Raw genomic sequence first — 20005 nt, forward strand, 5'->3', positions numbered from 1 at the left:
TAAATATTATTGGCAGAAGAGCACATCCGTTGCTGTTAATGGAAAATGACAAATTCAAACATACTGCATGAGTGCTGAGATGTAGTATCTGGGGCACACTCAGAGAAACCTTCAAGAATTTCCAAGAAAGCTCTTGAAATGTGTTCTATGTTGGAACATTGGATTACATCCTCCATTTATGTGACTACAGTGAGCATATGAAATTAAAAACTACTGAAAATATAAAACTAGCTTTTGCCTCAATTGATTAACATGAGTCAGTATAAGAAAATCTGGATGAGTTCCCACACTCAGCTTCTGAGTCTCAAGGAGCCAGAAGCTGAAGGTCTTATAGAGGTAGTATTAGAAGACCTAGGATAGGATTCCAAGCTATCACTCAACAGTGACATCTGGTTGTTAAAATTGACATGTCCATTGGATTTGAGAGAGAATTGCTATCTGTGCCTCAGCTACTGTCACTGGAATAGCTGACTAAATGGAAGGGATAGGATGAAACAAATTGAGGGAAAAAACTGGCTAGCTATTAATCAAGGTAATACTCTCCAGCTGGGTCAGGTTTCAATTGAGTTGGATACTCAAAGGAGGAGGAAGAAGATATGAGGCCAAAAAGTGGTTTATTACTGATATACTGGTAATGATCCTTTGTTTTGGGGGTAGTTGAGGCAGGGGAGGCTTGGATATGAATCTTCTTTTTCTTATAGTCACATACCATGTGTAATGAGTTTATCTTGTTGGGCAAACTAGATGGACCGTACAGGTCTTTATCTGCCGTCATCTATGTTACTAAGTTATAATCTCTATCCAGTCAATATTCAATGCTGGCCTTTATATGGACAGTGGCATTGAATACTGGCATCTGACAGTTGCACTCAGGCTACCAGCTATTATCCAGTTCCCAGCTAATATTCAGCTGGGATCTATATAAGAAACTTATGCAGGTCACAGCTGAATTTTGTCTGGGACCTGCATAAATAGAGTGTGCATGTTCTCCCCTCCCAGCAGCTCCTGCACAAGGACCAACTCCTTCCTCTCCAGTTAATGGAGGTCCCCTACACCTAGTGTACTCCCTGGTTGTCACTGATTCAGAGCCGGCATCCACTTAGCTAACTGGGCAAAGTTAGTACTGCTTTTTATGCAGTCCTACATGCCTAGTTAGCTATGCGGGTGCTGGCACTGAATATTCTACCAGCATCAGCATAATTTCTGACTCCTCCCTGACCTGTACACTTGGGACATGGATGTTGAGTGCCAATATTCATCTGCACTGTCTGCTTAAGTGCCGCTAAATATTGGCAGCTAGGCAGATACAAGCAATATAAACAGGCAAGAGGCTCTACTGCACATTTAAATCGCTTTGAATATCAGGCCCCATGAAGAAATAAAGTTTTGAGTTTAATTTTTGAAGTTACACAAACCACATTGAAAAGTGCACACTTATAGTGTGAATCAAAGATCTGTTTTTTTTTTCATTCACAGACTAAAAATGTCTGTCTGATAATGTAGAGAGGACTAGATGTGGAGTGGAGGAATGTGTCTTGTGGTGTGTATGTGAAGATGTCTTTGATGGGATGGAAAAGGAAGGGATTTTCGATTTAATTCACCATAGTAGCTCAGTAAACATTCAGGTACCATAGGTCACCGTATCTCAAAAAATATATAACAGAATTAGAAAAGGTTCAAAGAAGAGTGACCAAATGATAAAGGGTATGGAACTCATCCCATATGTGGAAAGGCTAAAGAGGTTAGGGCTCTTCAGCTTTGAAAAGAGATAGCTCAGAGGGATCTGACTGAGGTCCACAAAATCCTGAGTGGTACAGAACGGGTAAAAGTGAATCGATTTTTCACTCTTTCAAAAAGTACAAAGACCAGGGGACACTCAATGAAATTACATGGAAATACTTTTTAAAAACAAATAGGAGGAAATATTTTTTCACTCAAGGAATAGTTAAGCTCTGGAACTCGTTGCTGGAGGATGTGGTAACAGCCATTACTGTACCTGGATTTAAAAAAGACTTGGAAATATATGGTCATTTGGAATTTTTGTTGGGGAGTTTGTACAACTAAAAAATTCAATAAAGAGATAAAATGAAAGAAAAAAGGTTTGGACAAGTTCCTGGAGGATATGTCCATAGTCTGCTATTGAGATAGACATGGGAAAGCCAATGCTTGCCCTGGGATTGGTAGCATGGAATGCTGCTACTGTTTGGGTTTCTGCCAGGTATTTGTGACCTTGATTGGCCACTGTCGGAAATAGAATACTGGACTAGATGGACCATTGGTCTGACCCAGTATGGTTATTCTTATGTTCTTATTTACTTCCCTGTTCCTGGAGGGCTTACAATTCAAGGGATCTGCTTACTAAAGCATGGAATGCATTTACCGTGCAAGTTAGCATACAGTTAATACTTACCACCTGACCATAACACTTAGACCATGTGCTAATTCATGTAGTAACTGCTTGCTGCAGTATGGGGAGGAAAGGGGTTGAGAATCGGCGGGTTATGGGTCTGGACAATGATTACAGTTTGTGCCTAGTAAGTTACAGCTTTTCTAGTATGTTCATATTGAATGTTTCTAAAGGTCAGTACGCTAAGGCAGTTGAGGTGGGCTGACCTAAGAGCTTGTGAAGGGATATAAGGAATTAAATAGTGAGGCAGATAAGAAAGTTCCTCAATGGTGTGAATCTTGAAAACGAGTAACACTATTTTGAATGTAATTCGGTGTGATATAGGTAACCAGTGAGCATTTATAAGGAAGGGGGTCACATGATCAAACTTCTTAAGACCGTTAATAAGTTTTATTGCTGTGTGTTGGACTGTTTGTAACCTGTGATGATCCATGACATAAAGACCCATATAAAGAGACTTACAGTAATCTAACTGGCTAATTACTAGAGAATGTACTAAGATGTTTAATGCAGGAGGGTGTAACAGTGGTTGAATAGATCTGATGAGCCTCAGTTTGTAGAAAGAGCATTGAACTACATGGGATATCTGCTGTTGGAAAGTAAGTTTAGTATCTGGATATGTCATTAAGAAGAATGATGCCATGCAGTAACTGCAGAGCAGATGTTGGCCATACCCCCCAACAGCTGCCACACAGGCTTTACAAATATCATTTTGAATGTAGTTGCAAAAACCTCAGAAAGGCGGTATATCAAGTCCCATTCCCCCCCCCCCCCACCCCTTCACTGCTGTTGCAGCCTGCCATATCCCCTCCTATACCATGATACTTGGGATTCCTGCAGCACAATCAGAAAGTTTTCACTGCTGCTGTCACCATCTCCTGCTCGTCAACACATGCGCAAACCAATCTATAGACAGGGGATTGGAATGGTCAGGCATACCCTCCTTAACGTGTTCTCAATCCAGCCAAAGACGCCAAGAAATATCAAGGAACGTTTTCTGATGTAAGTGATATACAATAACTGACATACTATGCAAAGTATATATTTATAGGGGCTCCTTTACTAAAGTGTGTTAGGCACTTAACACGTGGTTAACGCGTAAAAACAGACTAATGTGCAACCACATTATGGCATTTTGAAATAGTTTGCTTGTTAATGTTCAGTAAACCGTGCATTAATGATTTTCTCAGAATTTCTCTCAGGGAATGTAGTGAAAATAGGGGCATGGAAATGTTATACAGTTACTGCATTATACTTGCCATATGTCAACTGGCTAATGAACAGTTAAAAAGGGGGGAGCACTTAGCACCTGATAAATAGGAGGTGCTTATTGCCCCTGCGTTAACTGTGAGCGGGTACCACATACTAATTCTTTATGAAGAAGCCCCAGGATACATGAATAACCTAATCAATCTTCCAGCCAGGAATACATCAAACACATGCCGTTCATTCCTAAATCTCCATTACCCTACCTGAACAGCCTCAAATATAAATCCACTTACGCTTCCTCCTTTTCCTTTATCAGCACCCAGTTATGGAATGTGTTGCCAAAAGCTGTCAAAACTACTCAAAACCATCTAAACTTTAGGAAATTACTCAAGACCAACCTGTTCCAGAAGGCCTACCCCCATGATCCAATATAAAACCTAAAGTCCTGCAAAACAGCATATAAATGGACCATTTTGGACTCTCTTACCTCTACCCACTTTCCCTCTACACCCTATTCTTTCTATCCTTGCTGACTACTACAATCTATTGTATTTATATAACTACCGAATTGGCGATAGCCTTTTCGGTTTATTGTAAGCCACATTGAACCAGCAAACATGTGGGAAAATTGTGAGGTATAAATGTGATAAATAAATAAATAAATACTAATTATCAGGTTCAATTTCTATCTAATCCAGGCTACAATACCTCATTAAGCTGCGTTAGCTGCAAATCTTAAAGCATTATAGTAAAGGGACCTCTTAATGTCCTAGGCATAGTTGGGCAAATACATTTTACACAGTGAGTGAATTTCATACCCTGTCAATAACTACTGTCTTGTCTGAAACGAAGGTGAGCCCTTAGGTCCCGCAAGGCCCCGAAGGACCTCAGAGGACAGCCGTGCAACCCCAAGTCTTCACCCGCGGCGACCGCCGTTCACCGTGGGTTGAGCCCCCAGCTGCAGGCGGCCAACGGGACTTCCGGAACCGCGGGGTTGACGAACTGACCCAGTACTGGAACCAGGAGCAAAGAGGGCAGGTGGAAAACAGAGTAGTCCAATAACAGGCAACAGGTCAGGGCAGGCAGCTCACAGCGTCGTCCGAAACAGGCAACAGGTCAGGGCAGGCGGCTAGCAGAGTTGTCCAGAAACAGTCAAAAGGTCAAAACCAGGAGAGCAAGGAAACGGACTGAAAACTAGAACACACGAAGACTGGCCTAGGGAAACAGAACCTGAAGCAATGTCCTGTTTCAGGCCCGCTCCTTAAATACTGTCAGCATTCAACCGCCCAGCCCCAGCCGACATGGCCGGCCAATTGGAACCCGACTACTGAAGAAATCCCTCTGGTTGGTTCCGTCCGGCCTCCCAGGCGGGACTACCGCACCGGCCTCCAATCTGACTCCTCTGAGGTGGAGCTTCGGATTCCCGCGCCCGAAAGTGGAGGAGACGCCGGCCATCGCGTCTCGGCGCCATCCTCCCTGCTGGCGCAAGCACGGACCCCATAGCTGGCGATCGAGAGCCCGGAAGCCGCGATCGCCGGCCCACGAGCTCGGCCCCGGACAGGGCGGCCATCGCCACGGTGATCCCCAGCTCTCCGCCGCGGCCTCAAGAAGGCTGGCCCTCACCGCAATGGACACCGGCTCTTGCTTCCCGCAGAGGAGCAGCCGGAGGGAGCGACGGATGTGACAACTGCTACTACTACTACTACTATAAATCACTTCTATAGCGCTACCAGTCGTACGTAGCGCTTTACAATTGAACATGAAGAAGACAGTCCCTGCTCAAAAGAGCTTACAATCTAAATCAGGACAAACAGACAGGACCAAAAAGGATAAGGGAAGGACAGACAGAAGAACACATAAGGATAAGATCAAAGTTACAAGTCAGGAGTCGAAAGCAGCATCAAACAGGTAGGCCTTTAGCCCGGATTTGAAGGCAGCCAGGGATGGAGCTAGACGTAATGGCTCAGGAAGCCTATTCCAGGCATAAGGTGCGACGAGATAGAAGGAGCGGAGTCTGGAGTTAGCAATGGAGAAGAAGGGTGCAATTAGGAGAGATTTGCCTAGTGAACGGAGTTCTAGGGAAGGAGTGTAGGGAGAGATGAGGGTGGAGAGGTAGTGAGGGGCTGCAGAGTCAATAACCGAACCAAGCATGCAAGATGGTCAGTTTCACTCATCTCTGGTGCCTCTTTAGGACAGAACAAAACAGAGATCATGTTTGTGAAGGGAGTGAGGGTAGAAAGGTTGACTCAATCACCATCATTCATTTTACTGAGAATGGCAGGTAAAAGTCAAGTACACATGGTAGGAATCGTTTCTATTTGCTGTTGTTTACGTAAGAGACTGAACAGCTAGCTGAGGAGGCATATTTCTGTAGATACATAATAAGCATGCCCACTTCTGATGACATCATGCCATCAATAAGTGTTCCTTTATCTTTTGGAGGGTGTTGTTTGTATATACTTGTAGGTTTTGTAGTACCACAGTGATAAGTGCTTGTCCTGGAGGGGTGGAGATAATTCTGAGACAGGACACCACTTAAATTTCAAGAAGGTGCCTATTTTAAACTTATTTTGTAAAGGGAAATAGGCACCAAGGAGCCTTTATGAAATAGGCTTTAGGTGCTGGCACCAAGGTGCAGAAACTGAATTGCGCAAATTTGCACTGGCTGCAAGTTGGTATAATATGTGTGTATGTAATTTACCTGTGTACTCACGTATTTTATAAAATTCACACATGCATTACAACTCTGCCTCCACCCCACCGAAGCATGCAAATAAATAGATACAGTCTTGTAGATATGTTTGTAAATGGTTGCACAAATCAAAAACAATGGGGTGACTCAGCACAAAGAAAATGTTATTTTTTTTCATCCATGAATTTTTTATTAGAATTTTCAAATATAAATTTAAACACAAACATACAGAATGGACATAGAACAATAGTAATACTAACAGTAGAAGCGCGAAAAAAAATGCAAGGCATGGGCTCAAAATTGAAATATTTCCATTACCAGTGTCACAATAGTTGAAGAAAAAAAAAGTTAAAATATGGCACCAAAAACAGGCCATAATACATAAAGAAGAACTGACACAGTACATAGCCTTTTGATGTTTTAACTGTTGAAGCATCGTTTAAACTTTTGGTGTGTTAACTATCAAAGCACTGGTCAAAACCTCTGGAAGACTCCTGAAGAAGGCGCTACGGCGCCAAAACACGGCTGTGTTGAATCAAGCTGTTGTAATAAACATTACTTTTTACCTTGTCAAAATATTTAATCGTTCTGACTTCAAAGGTCTTGCGTTCCTGGATTGTCTTAAAATTTCCTTTTAGAAAATGAATGTTCTTCAATGGCCCAAATTAGGTCCAGCCCTGGCGAGGTTAGAAGACTGCAGTCCACCTCTATCAATCTTCACAAGCCTTCCTGTCCCCACTGCTGGAATGCTCCCCTTACAACATAATGCTGCCATCACCATGCTTTACTTTAGAGACAGTGAGGGGCATAATCGAACGGGGGTGGCCATCTTCAAGGTCGGCCCCGTAAAGCGGCGTCCCAACCATCAGCCATCTTTCGTTTCGATAGTAAGGTTGGAGCCGGCCAAATCTCAACATTTGGGCTGGCTTTAGAGATGGCCGGCATTGGTTTTCAGTGATAATGGAAACTAATGGTGGTGATCTTAAACCCGGCCAAATCCAAGGCATTTGGTCGTGGGAGGAGCCAGCATTTGTAATGCACTGGTCCCCCTCACATGCCAGGATACCAACCGGGCACCCTAGGAGGCACTGCAGTGGACTTCAAAAATAGCTCCCAGGTGCATACCTCCCTTACCTTGTGAGCTGAGCCCCCCAAATCCCCCCAAAACCTACTCCCCACAACTGTATACCACTACCATAACCCTTATGGGTGAAGGGGGGCACCTACATGTGGGTACAGTGGGTTTTCGGGGGAAATTTGGAGGGTTCCCATTTACCACCACAAGTGTAACAGGTAGGGGGGATGGGCCTGGGTCCACCTGCCTGAAGTGCACTGCACCCACTAAAAACTGCTCCAGGGACCTGCATACTGTTGTCATGGAGCTGGGTATGACATTTGATGCTGGCATAGAGGCTGGCAAAAAAATGATTTTTAATTGTTTTTTGGGGGTGGGAGGGAGTTGGTGACCACTGGGGGAGTAAGGGGAGGTCATCCTCGATTCCCTCCGGTGGTCCTCTGGTCAGTAGGGGAACTTTTTGGAGGCTTGGTCCTAAAAATAAATGGACCAAGTGAAGCCAGCCAAGTGCTCGTCAGAGCCGGCCTTCTTTTTTCCATTATCAGCCGAAGCCGGCCATCTCGTAACCACGCCCCCGCCCCGCCTTCCATAACCTGCCGAATCACCCAATTTAACTTTGGCCGGCCCTGCGACGGAAAGCAGTTGAAGCCGGCCAAAATCGGCTTTCGATTATACCGATTTGGCCGGGTTTAGGAGATGGCCGGCCATCTCCCGATTTGTGTCGGAAGATGGCCGGCCTTCTCCTTCGAAAATAAGCAGGAGTGTTAGCAGGATGAACTTTTTAGGAGACCTTTTACTAAGCTATGTTATGTGGTAATCCGTGCCTAATGCAGCTTGAAAAGTCGTACTGCAGAATGAGGTCAAGCATCCAGTAACTGCCAAATCATCATGCACTAATTGTGTGCTAAAAAATCCATTCTTTTTGAGGGCACATGTCAAGGGCAGAGAGTGGGCATTCCTGTGCTAAACAGCGCAGCTACATTACCACCTGAGCCCTTACTGCCCACAAAATGAGTGATGGTAAGTGGTCATGCAATAATTTTTTTAATGGCCATGTGCTAATGGCAATATTAGCGTATGCTCTATAGAACCAAAACACAGGCAGTAGGTGACACCTACTGCCTATGTTTTGGTTCTATAGAGAATCCTCTTGTTTTGATTTATTTTTTGAGGTTCTCTTCCTCATTTGTTTTGTAGTTAATATTAGCGTAAGACCATTAATATAAAAAAATAGACAGTCATTTTATGGTTGAGGTAAAAATGGCCTCAGTGCATGGGAAAAACCCACATAAGGGTGCACTAAGGCCACTTTTTACAGGAGCTTAGTAAAAGGACCACTTAGATCTTTATTTCTTTATATTTTCCATTTATTCCAGTCTGTCCATATAAGCTCTGGGCAGTTTACAAAACAGTAAAAAAAATTACAATAAATACTTAAAATCAAGACAATCACCATCATAAACAGTCACAAACAGAGAACCAGACAGACAGCATTGCATAAAAGAATGTTCTTTTGATTGTCTCAGTCAACTCTCAGGTTGGTATACACTGCAAAAGATCTTGAGATGACTGAGGGTTTCTGTGGTTCATGCAGACTCAAAACTACTGTGCCTAAATGTAATTCACCTTGAGCTATTACTGAGAAGTCATGAGCTAAATTAAGTCGAAAAAATCCAAACTCCACCAACAGCAAGGCTTGCGCTTCTTTTACACTATAGCCAACACCCACAGAAGGTGATCTCTCCACAGGAGAAACGGAAGTCAAATGTACGAACAGTGGATCCAAAAAAAGGGGTCCTCTCACAAATGGTGTTTCCCAAACAAGGTCTTTATTAGAATCAATAAAATGACCTGACACGAGTCGTGTTTCAGCCACAAGGGCCTGCCTCAGGGGTCTATGAATAGAAACATAAACAATCAAAACCACACATATCATAAAAATAAATATAACAAATATTTGGATACATACTGATTAAATAAATACTAAATAATAATCAGAACATATAAAATAATTAAAATATTAACAAATATATATTGCCTTTTTAATGTATAGTATGAAATAGTTTTCTCTGTACGATGGTTGGTTTTGGTGATATATGGTTATATATATAATCATTTTATTAGATTTATTTTGATATATTTTAATTCATTATATTTATATATGCTTCATCCTAGATACCTTCTTAGGCAATTTGACCGTGAGTCATTTGTTTTACCATTGTTTTGCACCAAAGGTCTATAGGTACGTTCCTTTCAGTATGTATCAATTACTATATATATTTTATATATATATTTGTTAATATTTTAATTATTTTATATGTTCTGATTATTATTTAGTATTTATTTAATCAGTATGTATCCAAATATTTGTTATATTTATTTTTATTTTTATGATATGTGTGGTTTTGATTGTTTATGTTTCTATTCATAGACCCCTGAGGCAGGCCCTTGTGGCTGAAACATGACTCGTGTCGGGTCATTTTATTGATTCTAATAAAGACCTTTCTTTATTGATTCTAATAAAGACTGCCCCTATTTGACTGACTGTACATTTGTCCTTTAGATTGTAAGCTCCTTTGAGCAGGGACTGTCCTTCTATGTTAAATTGTACAGCGCTGCGTAACCCTAGTAGCGCTTTAGAAATGTCAAGTAGTAGTAGTAGTAGTAGACCTTGTTTGGGAAACACCATTTGTGAGAGGACCTCTTTTACACTATACACATCATTTAGCATTGAGACCAAAATGCTTTGGACTAATCAGACCACAGAAAGTTCTCCTACATCGCAGGGACGTAGCTAGCAGTCCATTTTTGAGTGGACCCAGGGGTGGACTGGGGTGGGGGCCATCCATTTCCTCTCTGTTTTCCACTCCCAACCCCCGCCACCACCATTGCCACATATAACAGTCATACAAAGAGGCGATTTACTGCTGACCCCACCCCCCTCCCCCGTGCATGTCTAGTGTCCCACTCTGTGTCCACAGTCCTCCAGATTCCCAGTGAGTGACTGGCAGAGGCAGTAAAACAGACTTCCTGTGGCTGGTCCTGTGTCGGTTTTTCTTCTGTTGCATCCTTTCTTCTGTGATATAACTTCCTGAGGGCAGACATGGCAGAGGAAAGGCCCCAGCAGGACTGGTTGCAGATGTCTGTTTCACTGCTTCAACTGGTCACCCGCTGGGACTCTGAAGGACTGCAGGTGCACACAGCGAGACACTGGACGTGCATGGGGGGGGGGGGGGGGAGGAACGGAGACAGTGATATTGTATTTTGTTACAAATACTATGCAACACATCATATAAAACTTTTCTTCAACAGTGGCTTCTTTCTTGCAACCCTCCCACACCTAAGCAATGATTGTGGAGTAATCTAGAAATTGTTCAACAGTCAACATTTTCCCCAGTCTCAGCCAGTAGCCTCTGTAGTTTAATCAATGTAATTATAAGCCTTATAGTGAGATCTTCCTCAGTTTCCTTGGCCTAAGGCTATTGAGTTTGGCATGAAGTGTTAACTATAACATCAAATATTCTAGCCCTCATCAAAAATAATAGACCCGGTTCCATGAGGGACTAGGCCTCTATCAGCAGCAAGCTCATCCGCTCTAATGGAGACAGCATAAAACACAGACTGATGCCAACCTGTGCATCGCCAAAGAAACATAAGACATGCTGAACATTAAGCACCAGCTTATAGAATTGCTTTTCATGTGCTTTTTAAATGATGTTATTTATATTTGAGATTGCACCACATGCAATAGCAACACACAATACAATGGTTGCAGCATACATGGGAAATAGCAAATTCACTTTCATTATATTCATGATTCTCATATTATAACAATCATTTATTACATGCAGTCTACCAGAAATCTATTTTGTGCAATTTCCATACATACAATAACAATCCGTATGCTCAATATATCCTGTATTACCTGAGCTGGTAGAAGCAGGGGATTTGCTGCGTCGGGATGGGCCTGGACTCTTGGTGGTGCTTCGCCGTGACGTTGTAGCTATTTTGGTGTATGAAGTGGATTTCACAACCCTACATTCTAAAAGACAAAATATAAAAATTAGACACTAGTGAAAGCAATCTTTGTACAGTAATTTTTACTGTGACTGAAAAAGAAAACCAGAGGCTATTCCTAATTTCTGTATGAAGGAATTTCCTGAATGGAGAAAAGCTCCACAGAAGCTCTCTATTGATTTTTAGTTTTCATATTTTAACCAAGCAGCACATACTTGATCTAGTTGTTATTACAATCTTCCCCTATACATATCACTCAGTTCAGTGGTATTTCTGGAAACAACGTTTGGGGCCCTTTTACTAAGCCGCGTTGAGGGGCATAATTGAACGAAAACGTCTATCTCCATGGGCGTTTATCTCCGAGAATGGGTCCGTGAAGGGGCGGACCGAACCGTATTTTCGAAAAAAAATAGACATCCATGTTTTATTCGACAATTTGTGAGCTGGGCGTTTTTGTTTTTCAGTGATAATGGAAAATGAAAGCGCCCAGCTCAAAAACGAATAAATCCAAGGCATTTGTTCGTGGGAGGGGCCAGGATTCGTAGTGCACTGGTCCCCCTCACATGCCAGGACACCAACCGGGCACCCTAGGGGGCACTTTTACAAAAACAAAAAAAAGGTAAAAGAGCTCCCAGGTGCATAGCACTCTTCCCTTGTGTGTTGAGCCCCCCAAATCCCCCTCGAAACCCACTGCCCACAAGTCTACACCATTACTATAGCCCTAAGGGGTGAAGGGGGGCACCTACATGTGGGTACAGTGGGTTTGGGGGGGTTGGACGACTAAGCATTAAGCAGCATAATTGTAACAGGTGGGGGGGATGGGCCTGGGTCCACCTGCCTGAAGTCCACTGCACCCCCTAACAACTGCTCCAGGGACCTGCATACTGCTGCCAGGGAGGTGGGTATGACATTTGAGGGTGAAAATAAAAAGTTGTGAAACATCATGTTTTGTGGTGGGAGGGGGTTAGTGACCACTGGGGGAGTCAGGGGAGGTCATCCCCGATTCCCTCTGGTGGTAATCTGGTCATTTAGGGCACTTTTTGGGGCCTTATTCGTGAAAAAACAGGGTCCAGGAAAAGTGCCCTAAATTCTAGCTACAAATGCATACTTTTTTTCCATTATCGGCGAAAGGCGCCCATCTCTCCTGGGTCGATAACCACGCCCCAGTTCCACCTTCGCCACACCTCCGACACGCCCCCGTCAACTTTGTACGCTTCTGCGATGGAGTGCAGTTAAAAACGTCCAAAATCGGCTTTCCATTATACCGATTTATTCGTTTTTGTGAGATAAACGTCTATGTCCCGATTTGGGTCGAAATCTAGGCGTTTTTCTCTTTCAATTATAAGGTGGATAGGCGCCTATGTGCGCCCGACGTGCGTCAATTTAGAATTACCACCCAGCTACCGTGTGGCCCTTGCGGTAATTCATTTTTGACATGCATCTGCTACGTGTGCCAGAAAATATATTTTATTTTCTGGTGCACAGTGAAAATAGGTTGGTAACTCCAACTTGACGTATGTAGGCGACTACCGCATGGTTAACATGAGACACCTTATTGCTAAGTCAATGGCTGACAGTAAGGTCTTGGACCCAAAATCAATGCGTGACCATTTTAATTTTGCTGCACATCCATTTTCAGCAAAATGTTTAACAAGGCCTCTTTTTACAGGAGCACTGAAAAATGGATCTACACGCATCCACAACACGCGCCTACATTTCCGCAGCCCATTTTCAGCGCACCTTAGTAAAAGGATCCTTTTGTATGTAACCAGGGCATAGCCATAAGTCCATTTGGGGGTTGGGTGGACAGGGAGAAAATTATTCCATTGCTGGTGAGGATACAGAAACTGCCAGCTGAAGAATTCTACTGCCCGAGTCACCCCTCCCCCTGCTGCTGCAGACATGAGGAAGTCAGTGGCGTGCCCCAGCACTCCCCAAGCATGCTCAGTTCATGCATAAACTTAGTATGCTCAATGAGTGCCTGCATCAGCAGCTGGAAGCACGCCACCAATCTCCTCACTCCTGAAGCAGCATGAGGGGGAGGGGGAGACTCAGGTAGCAGACCTCTTCAGCTGTTGTGGCTTTCGCATCCCCACCAGCCATTGAATGGGTGCTGCAGTTTTGCAGGGGGCCTGAGAGCAAAGTGGGAGGGAGGCCCAGGCCCCCCTTCGTGGCCACACTACAGGTAAACCCTGTTTTATGTGTGTAAAAGCCCTGTTATAAAATTACCACTTGGGATGCACATGCAAAAGATACTATAACAAAAAGATGTATACTTTTACACAATCCATGTATAGGTATACTAGGAGGCATAGTTTGGGTAGAGCACAGGTGAAGTCATGAAATATAAGCATACTTTATTTATTTTTTTATTTAGATTTTGCTCACATCTTTTTCAGTAGTAGCTCAAGGTGAGTTACATTCAGGTACTCTGGATATTTCTTTGTCCCAGGAGGGCTCACAATCTAAGTTTGTACCTGAGGCAATGGAGGGTTAAGTGACTTGCCCAAGATCACAAGGACCAGCAGTGGGATTTGAACCAGCCACCTCTGGATTGCAAGGATTGAAAACCAGTGCTCTAATCACTAGGCCACTCCTGCACTTTATAAAATACGCACACGATGGCTATGTCACAAGGGTGCCTTGGAGGCTGGACCCCAAACTGCAGTACCCTGAATGCCTTGCCAGCTGAAGAGCTCCAAGGCCCAAACCTCCCCTGGTGAGAGGAAGTTGGCAGCTTGCTTTTCAGCCACTCCTCATGCATGCTCAATTCGCATGCATGAACTGAACATGCATGAGGAGTTCTGGCGTCAGCCGCTGGAAATCATGCCGCTTACTTTTTCGCCCTAGGGAGGTTCAGGCTGCGGATTCCTTACCATCTCCTGTTTTGTAGGCAGTAAAGACTTACGTACTAACTATGTGCTAATCGGTTAGCATATAGCGAGGAAGCTGTGCTAATCAATTGGTGCAGAACACGCCTACTCTCTGCCCATGAAACTCCCCCAGTGCTAAAAAAGAAATGATATATTTTAGCGCATGGGTAGTGTGCGCCGATCCCAAAACTACCACAGGACACCTAAGCACACTCCATGGTTATGCTTTTTAACCTGCGGTAAGCATGCATTAATGCTTACCGCAGTTTAGTAAAAGGACCCCCATAATTTTAGCATGCTAGCATGTTTTTTGCATGAAGCATGCTCATGAAGCATTTTCGCACTTCTGTAGGAGATAAAGCTTCTTTTCTTCTTCTTCTTTTTGAGAAAGGGACTTTGCAAATGCCATTTTGCATGTAGTTTTATCATGCACTAATTGGTCATTAACTGCTTTCCATGATTCACTTTTGCAGTAACTTATTAACTATGAAGTTGAATAAAATTCTACGCACAGAAACCTACAAATTAAATGTTACCCTTTGTGAAGCAGAAAAAAATGGCAAATGGTGCATTGTATGTGTATGAACTCACAAATAATGAGCACTATTTGACATTTTAGCCTGTCAATGGAAATTTGTGAAGCTTTGCTCCACTTCATGCATTGCCCTCATTAGAACAACATATACCACAACGTTCATCTACACGGTTTTAGAAGAAATAGCATTCTCAAAGATAAAAAGCACACAGGAAAGCAATGGCTACATTTTCAGCCACTTCAGTACAGGGTGATCTGTTCAGGTTAGAGTTTATGTACACCTACACAGCTTAGTAAGCACAATTTGTTCTGTCCCTGCAAATGATTTCTGGCCTAAAGATGTGAACGAGATTAGTCTCTGCTGTGAGTATGAGTCATCAGTTTTTGTGAACAGTGAACAAATGAAATTACAACAATTTACACTTTTTAGTCAATTTAGAAAAGTCTACTTAAGCTATATAGGTTATAGAGGTCCACAAAAATTTGTGCATCATCTACCCATGACAGCCTAATGTAACAGCCATAATTAAAATAAACTAATCTGCATACAATGATCTAAAATTTAATGTGTACATCATATTTCTTGCTTTCCCTGCCAAGGATATTTCCAATTTGTTAAAAAAATGACAAATGAATTTATTTTCCCTTATATTTTTTTTGCTTTCCAACCTGTAATATTTTCCTTCTACTCAGTCACATAAAATGTTAATTGCTTTCCTTTCAACGTGAACTATTAGTTTAACTGGAAACTTATCTCAATTTGTCCATTTTTATTTTATTTTTAAACGTTATTAGTTTTATAATGAACATAGACATTCGTCCACAACATAGAAGCTCTGGCAAATCAATTATTTTTCCTATGGTACCTTATCTTCAAGGCTCTATAGAAACTGATTCAAATTGTCCCAACAATTTATCACTGTTTTCTCCAACATCCCCATATACCCCATAAATTATTGTGTTAGAAAAATGGAAAAACTAAAGGGTCCTTGTACAAAGGTAAGCCAACAGTTTTAGGGTGCACTGATCATTAGTGTGTGCTAAACGCTAGCGACACCCATAGAAATATATGGATGACTAACCCTAAATAAAGACAAAGTTTTGGGAAGAAAAGCATTTAGGAGGTGATTTTAGAAGAATTAGGCACCATTTACTAGTGATGCAGAGACAGAAAATGTTCATTTTTTATCATGCCCTTCATGTCGTTTCTAGAAATTTTCATTTTGTTCAAGTTTTTTGGGTGTTTGTTACAGAAACTATGCTCTCGAGAGTGCACACTATTAAGAAACAGGACATATTATTCCTACCCCTGCCTCCTACTATTCTCCTCCCTTACTTATTTGAATTAAAATCATGTGTATGGAGTCACGTGACGTCATGAACAGGAGCGGTTGCTGAATCTCCCGCTCCTGCCAGCTTACCCGCTAAGCCCTCAAAATCTGGTGAATTAATCAGCAGCGAACCCCCCAATTTCGCAGATCCAGAATCGGAAATCAAGGTGCAGCATTTAAGCCGATCAAACGCTAAATTATGGCAGCGAAAAGCGTTCGTAGCGCCAAAGACAAGACGCGAGACGGCGAGGACAAAATGGCGGCCCCGCCAAGTCCACCCGCGCACACGGTGAGTTCGGCTTGGGTGGCGGAGGTGGTAGCGGAGGTGACGAGCGCCATGGAGCCGCTGCTGGATAGGCGTCTGGGACCTATCGATAATAAATTAGATCTGGTCCAGGAAAACTTGGGGCAACTTAACAAAGATCTGGCGGAGTTCCAGCAACGCCAGGGGGCCCTGGAGGATAAAGTGCTGAAAATGGAGGAAGAAAACGTGAAACTCAGAACCCAATTAGAGGCCTATGAAGAGAAGTTGGAAGATCTTGAAAACAGATCTCGTAGAAATAATTTGAGATTCGTGGGGCTGCCTGAGGCGTTAGAAACTACTAACTTGAGAGTCTTCATAGAAACCTGGCTATCGGAACAATTGCAACTGCCTACAGACCTGGGAACCCTCCAGGTGGAAAGGGCGCACCGGGTGGGACCCAGGCACTCAGATAGCGCGAGGTCACGAGTGGTGATCTGTCGCCTACTAAACTCCGCACATAAAGAGGCTATATTGCAGGCTCTAATGAAAGATCAAGAGCTGCGCTATGGAAACAAGAAAGTTTTATGCTTTCAGGATTACTCTGCGGCAGTGGCGATGCAAAGGAGGAAGTTCTCCCCGATTTGCACGAAATTATTTGAAAAGAAAATCCGATTTGCCTTGCAATATCCTGCGAAACTACGGGTCACCTATCAGGCGGAGACAAAAATCTACACCTCTGTGGAAAAAGCGCAGGCCTTTCTGAGTTCCGTTGAGGAGCGCTGATCGTAAGGGGGACACGAGGTGCTGAAAATATGGTGGATGCGGTGATGACGGCTCTGCAGCCCTAACAAACATGGATTACAAATTGTTAATTTAAAAACCTGGATCACTATTGTTTATTTCAGTGGCGGAGTTTTGCCTGTTACCTGTTGGAATTGGTATGGAGACGAGGCAGCTGATTATATATGGTATAAGAGAGTGCAGCCGAGCCATTGAAGACAAAAACCCACTATGGGCTGCTTTTGATGAGAGCCCGCAGGGTAGCAGGGAGATCTGAGATGCACAGAAACGAACACAGCCCGAGAGAATTGCAGATCAGTTTTTTTTTTTTTTTTTTTGTGGGGATCAGTGGAGATGTCTACTGTTCAAGTTGTTCGAGGTCAGCTGGAAGTGTACACTTGATAGAGCTGCCGGACTTCCAAGGAATCTGGAGGAGATGGTTACAGCTCAGCAAAGCAGTGAAGAAATGTGAAGGACTCAATGGTAGAGATGTTGATGTATATAAGTTGTTAATGTGCAGAGGTTTTTGATGCAACCTGTAATAACCTTATGTTGCTGTTATAATGATTGGGGGGGGATTGGTTTACAAGAGGGTGGGGGGTAAGGGACGTTATACGTGATGGTCCCGTTTTGGGGCTGGGGGAATTTACAAGGGGGGTTAGGGTTAGTTGGGGGGGAGGGGGGTTGTAGGGTTGAGGGAGGGGGGTTAGGGGGTGGGGGGACGCAGAGGCCTGGAGGATACGTCTCATAAAGGTTTGGAAGGGAAGTACATGGAACAAGTTGGAAAAAGGAGGGGGGTGGTGGCTGGGACACCCCTCTTCAAAGCAAGAATGGTATAGATCGCAGGGAAGGGAATCTAATAGGAGTGGGGTTCCCTGAAAGTTGTTACATGGAATGTAGGAGGGATTACATCTCCCATTAAACGCTCCAAAATCCTACAGCATTTACAACGACACAAAGTAGATATAGCCCTATTGCAAGAAACCCACTTATCAGACGTGGAACATGCGAAGTTGCGCACTTGGTGGGTGGGGGCTAGGGGGAAGAAAGGAGGGGTTGCCATCTTGTTCAGAAAGGGGATTGTAGATAAATTGGATATTAGATATACTGACCCGGGTGGGAGATTTTTGATCTGTGAGGTTACTATAAACCGTCAGACAGTGCTGTTTGGGAATATATATGCCCCGAACCAATACGATAGGAGGTTTTATAAGATGATTACATTGAAATTGCTACGACAGCATCCTCTACCCATAATACTAGGTGGGGATTTCAATACAGTAATGGACCCTCTGATGGATTGTACTGGGCCCCGGAGGCATGTTCCTGGACAGGAGAATCGGGGGCTGCCTAATCTCTGTCGACAGATGGGGCTGGTGGATGTTTGGCGGACTCTCGATCCGCAAGGGAGGGACTACACACATCTGTCTCGAGCGCATGGCACACAAGCGCGAATTGACTATTTGTTGGTTTCGGAGCAGCTTTTTGGTTCAGTGCCAAGTGCAGTTATAGGTGCCACAGTAATCTCAGATCATGCATGGGTGGAAATGTGCTGGTTGCCTAAGAGGGAACAGGGAGGACATGGCAGATGGACATTCCCTGTGGAACTCTATCGAGACCCAGTTTTTAAGGCCTCTATACTTCGCAGTTGGAGCGATTATAAGCTACATAATGGGCCGCATGCTGATCGCCCAATCCTCTACTGGGAGGCGGCTAAAGCGGTGTTTCGGGGTGAAATTATAAGCTATATGGCCCATAAACGTAAAGCCCGGCTTCAGGAAATACTGCGATTGAGCCAATTAGTGTGCAAGGCGAGGAGGCGTTATGGTCGGCAGCCCTCCCTAGAGAGTAAACAACATTTATTATCCCTGCAGACAGCGTTAAATGAACTCCTTCACCAAAAATCTGTGAAAACACAAAATTATTATAAGTAGCAGCTCTATAAGCATGGCAACAAAGGGGGGCGATTGATGGCGCGTTTAATTGCGGCTAAGCAAGGGAAAAGTAGGATACTGACCATGAAAAACGAGCAAGATAAACGAATCTCCACAGATCAAGGAATTAGCGAGATCTTTTATAACTATTATAGAAGGTTGTTTGAGAGCCCACTGGATGAAGGTCTGTCGGGAGACTCATATTTGGAGCAGTTAAAGTTACCAAGTCTATCTTCGCAAGATGAGCAGAGGCTTAATAATTCAGTTACGACAGAGGAGGTGTCGTTGGCCATTAATCAAAGCCAATTGTTTAAAGCTCCCGGGGTGGACGGTTACAGAGCGGAATTTTACAAACTAATGGGGGAAGAGATAATACAACCCTTAACCTTAATGTTTAATGCCTTGGTAGAGCAAGAACAGGTGCCCCCCGATTTAAACACCGCATGTATTATTGTAATCCCTAAGAAAGGGAAAGACCCGGAATCGGCAGCATCATATCGGCCGATTTCGCTCTTAAATTTTGAAGTTAAGCTGTTGGCTAAGATCATGGCAAATAGATTAGCGAAAATTTTGCCAAAACTAATACATGATTCCCAAGTAGGGTTTGTAAAGGGTCGAACAATTGCTAAAAACGTCCGTAAAGTCCTGACCTCCTTAGAAGCTAGCAGTAGAGGGAATAAAAAATCTCTATTAATAAGCTTTGACGCAGAAAAAGCTTTTGATCAGGTCCACTGGGAATTCTTGTATGCGGTCCTTCAGAAATATGGATTTTCGGGTAGATTTTTGTCAGGGATAAAAGCATTATACTCGAACCCGAGGGCCCGCATCTCGGTTAATTGGCTTGTAACACCAGACTTTGACATAGGTAGGGGAACGCGACAGGGCTGCCCTCTATCACCTCTATTGTT

General features: G+C 43.4%; 1 protein-coding gene across 1 annotated transcript in view; it reads right to left on the reverse strand.

Moving 5' to 3' along the window:
• The window catches only part of DCLK1 (doublecortin like kinase 1), a 625924-nt gene that overhangs the window by 247740 nt on the left and 358179 nt on the right, over positions 1-20005 (reverse strand). The window contains exon 5 of the mRNA XM_030200382.1: positions 11309-11425. Coding sequence (XP_030056242.1) covers positions 11309-11425 — 117 coding nt within the window. The remainder of the gene's footprint in view (positions 1-11308; positions 11426-20005) is intronic.

The sequence above is a fragment of the Microcaecilia unicolor genome, chromosome 4 (genome assembly GCF_901765095.1).
Source record: "Microcaecilia unicolor chromosome 4, aMicUni1.1, whole genome shotgun sequence".
NCBI classification, from domain to species: Eukaryota; Metazoa; Chordata; class Amphibia; order Gymnophiona; family Siphonopidae; genus Microcaecilia; species Microcaecilia unicolor.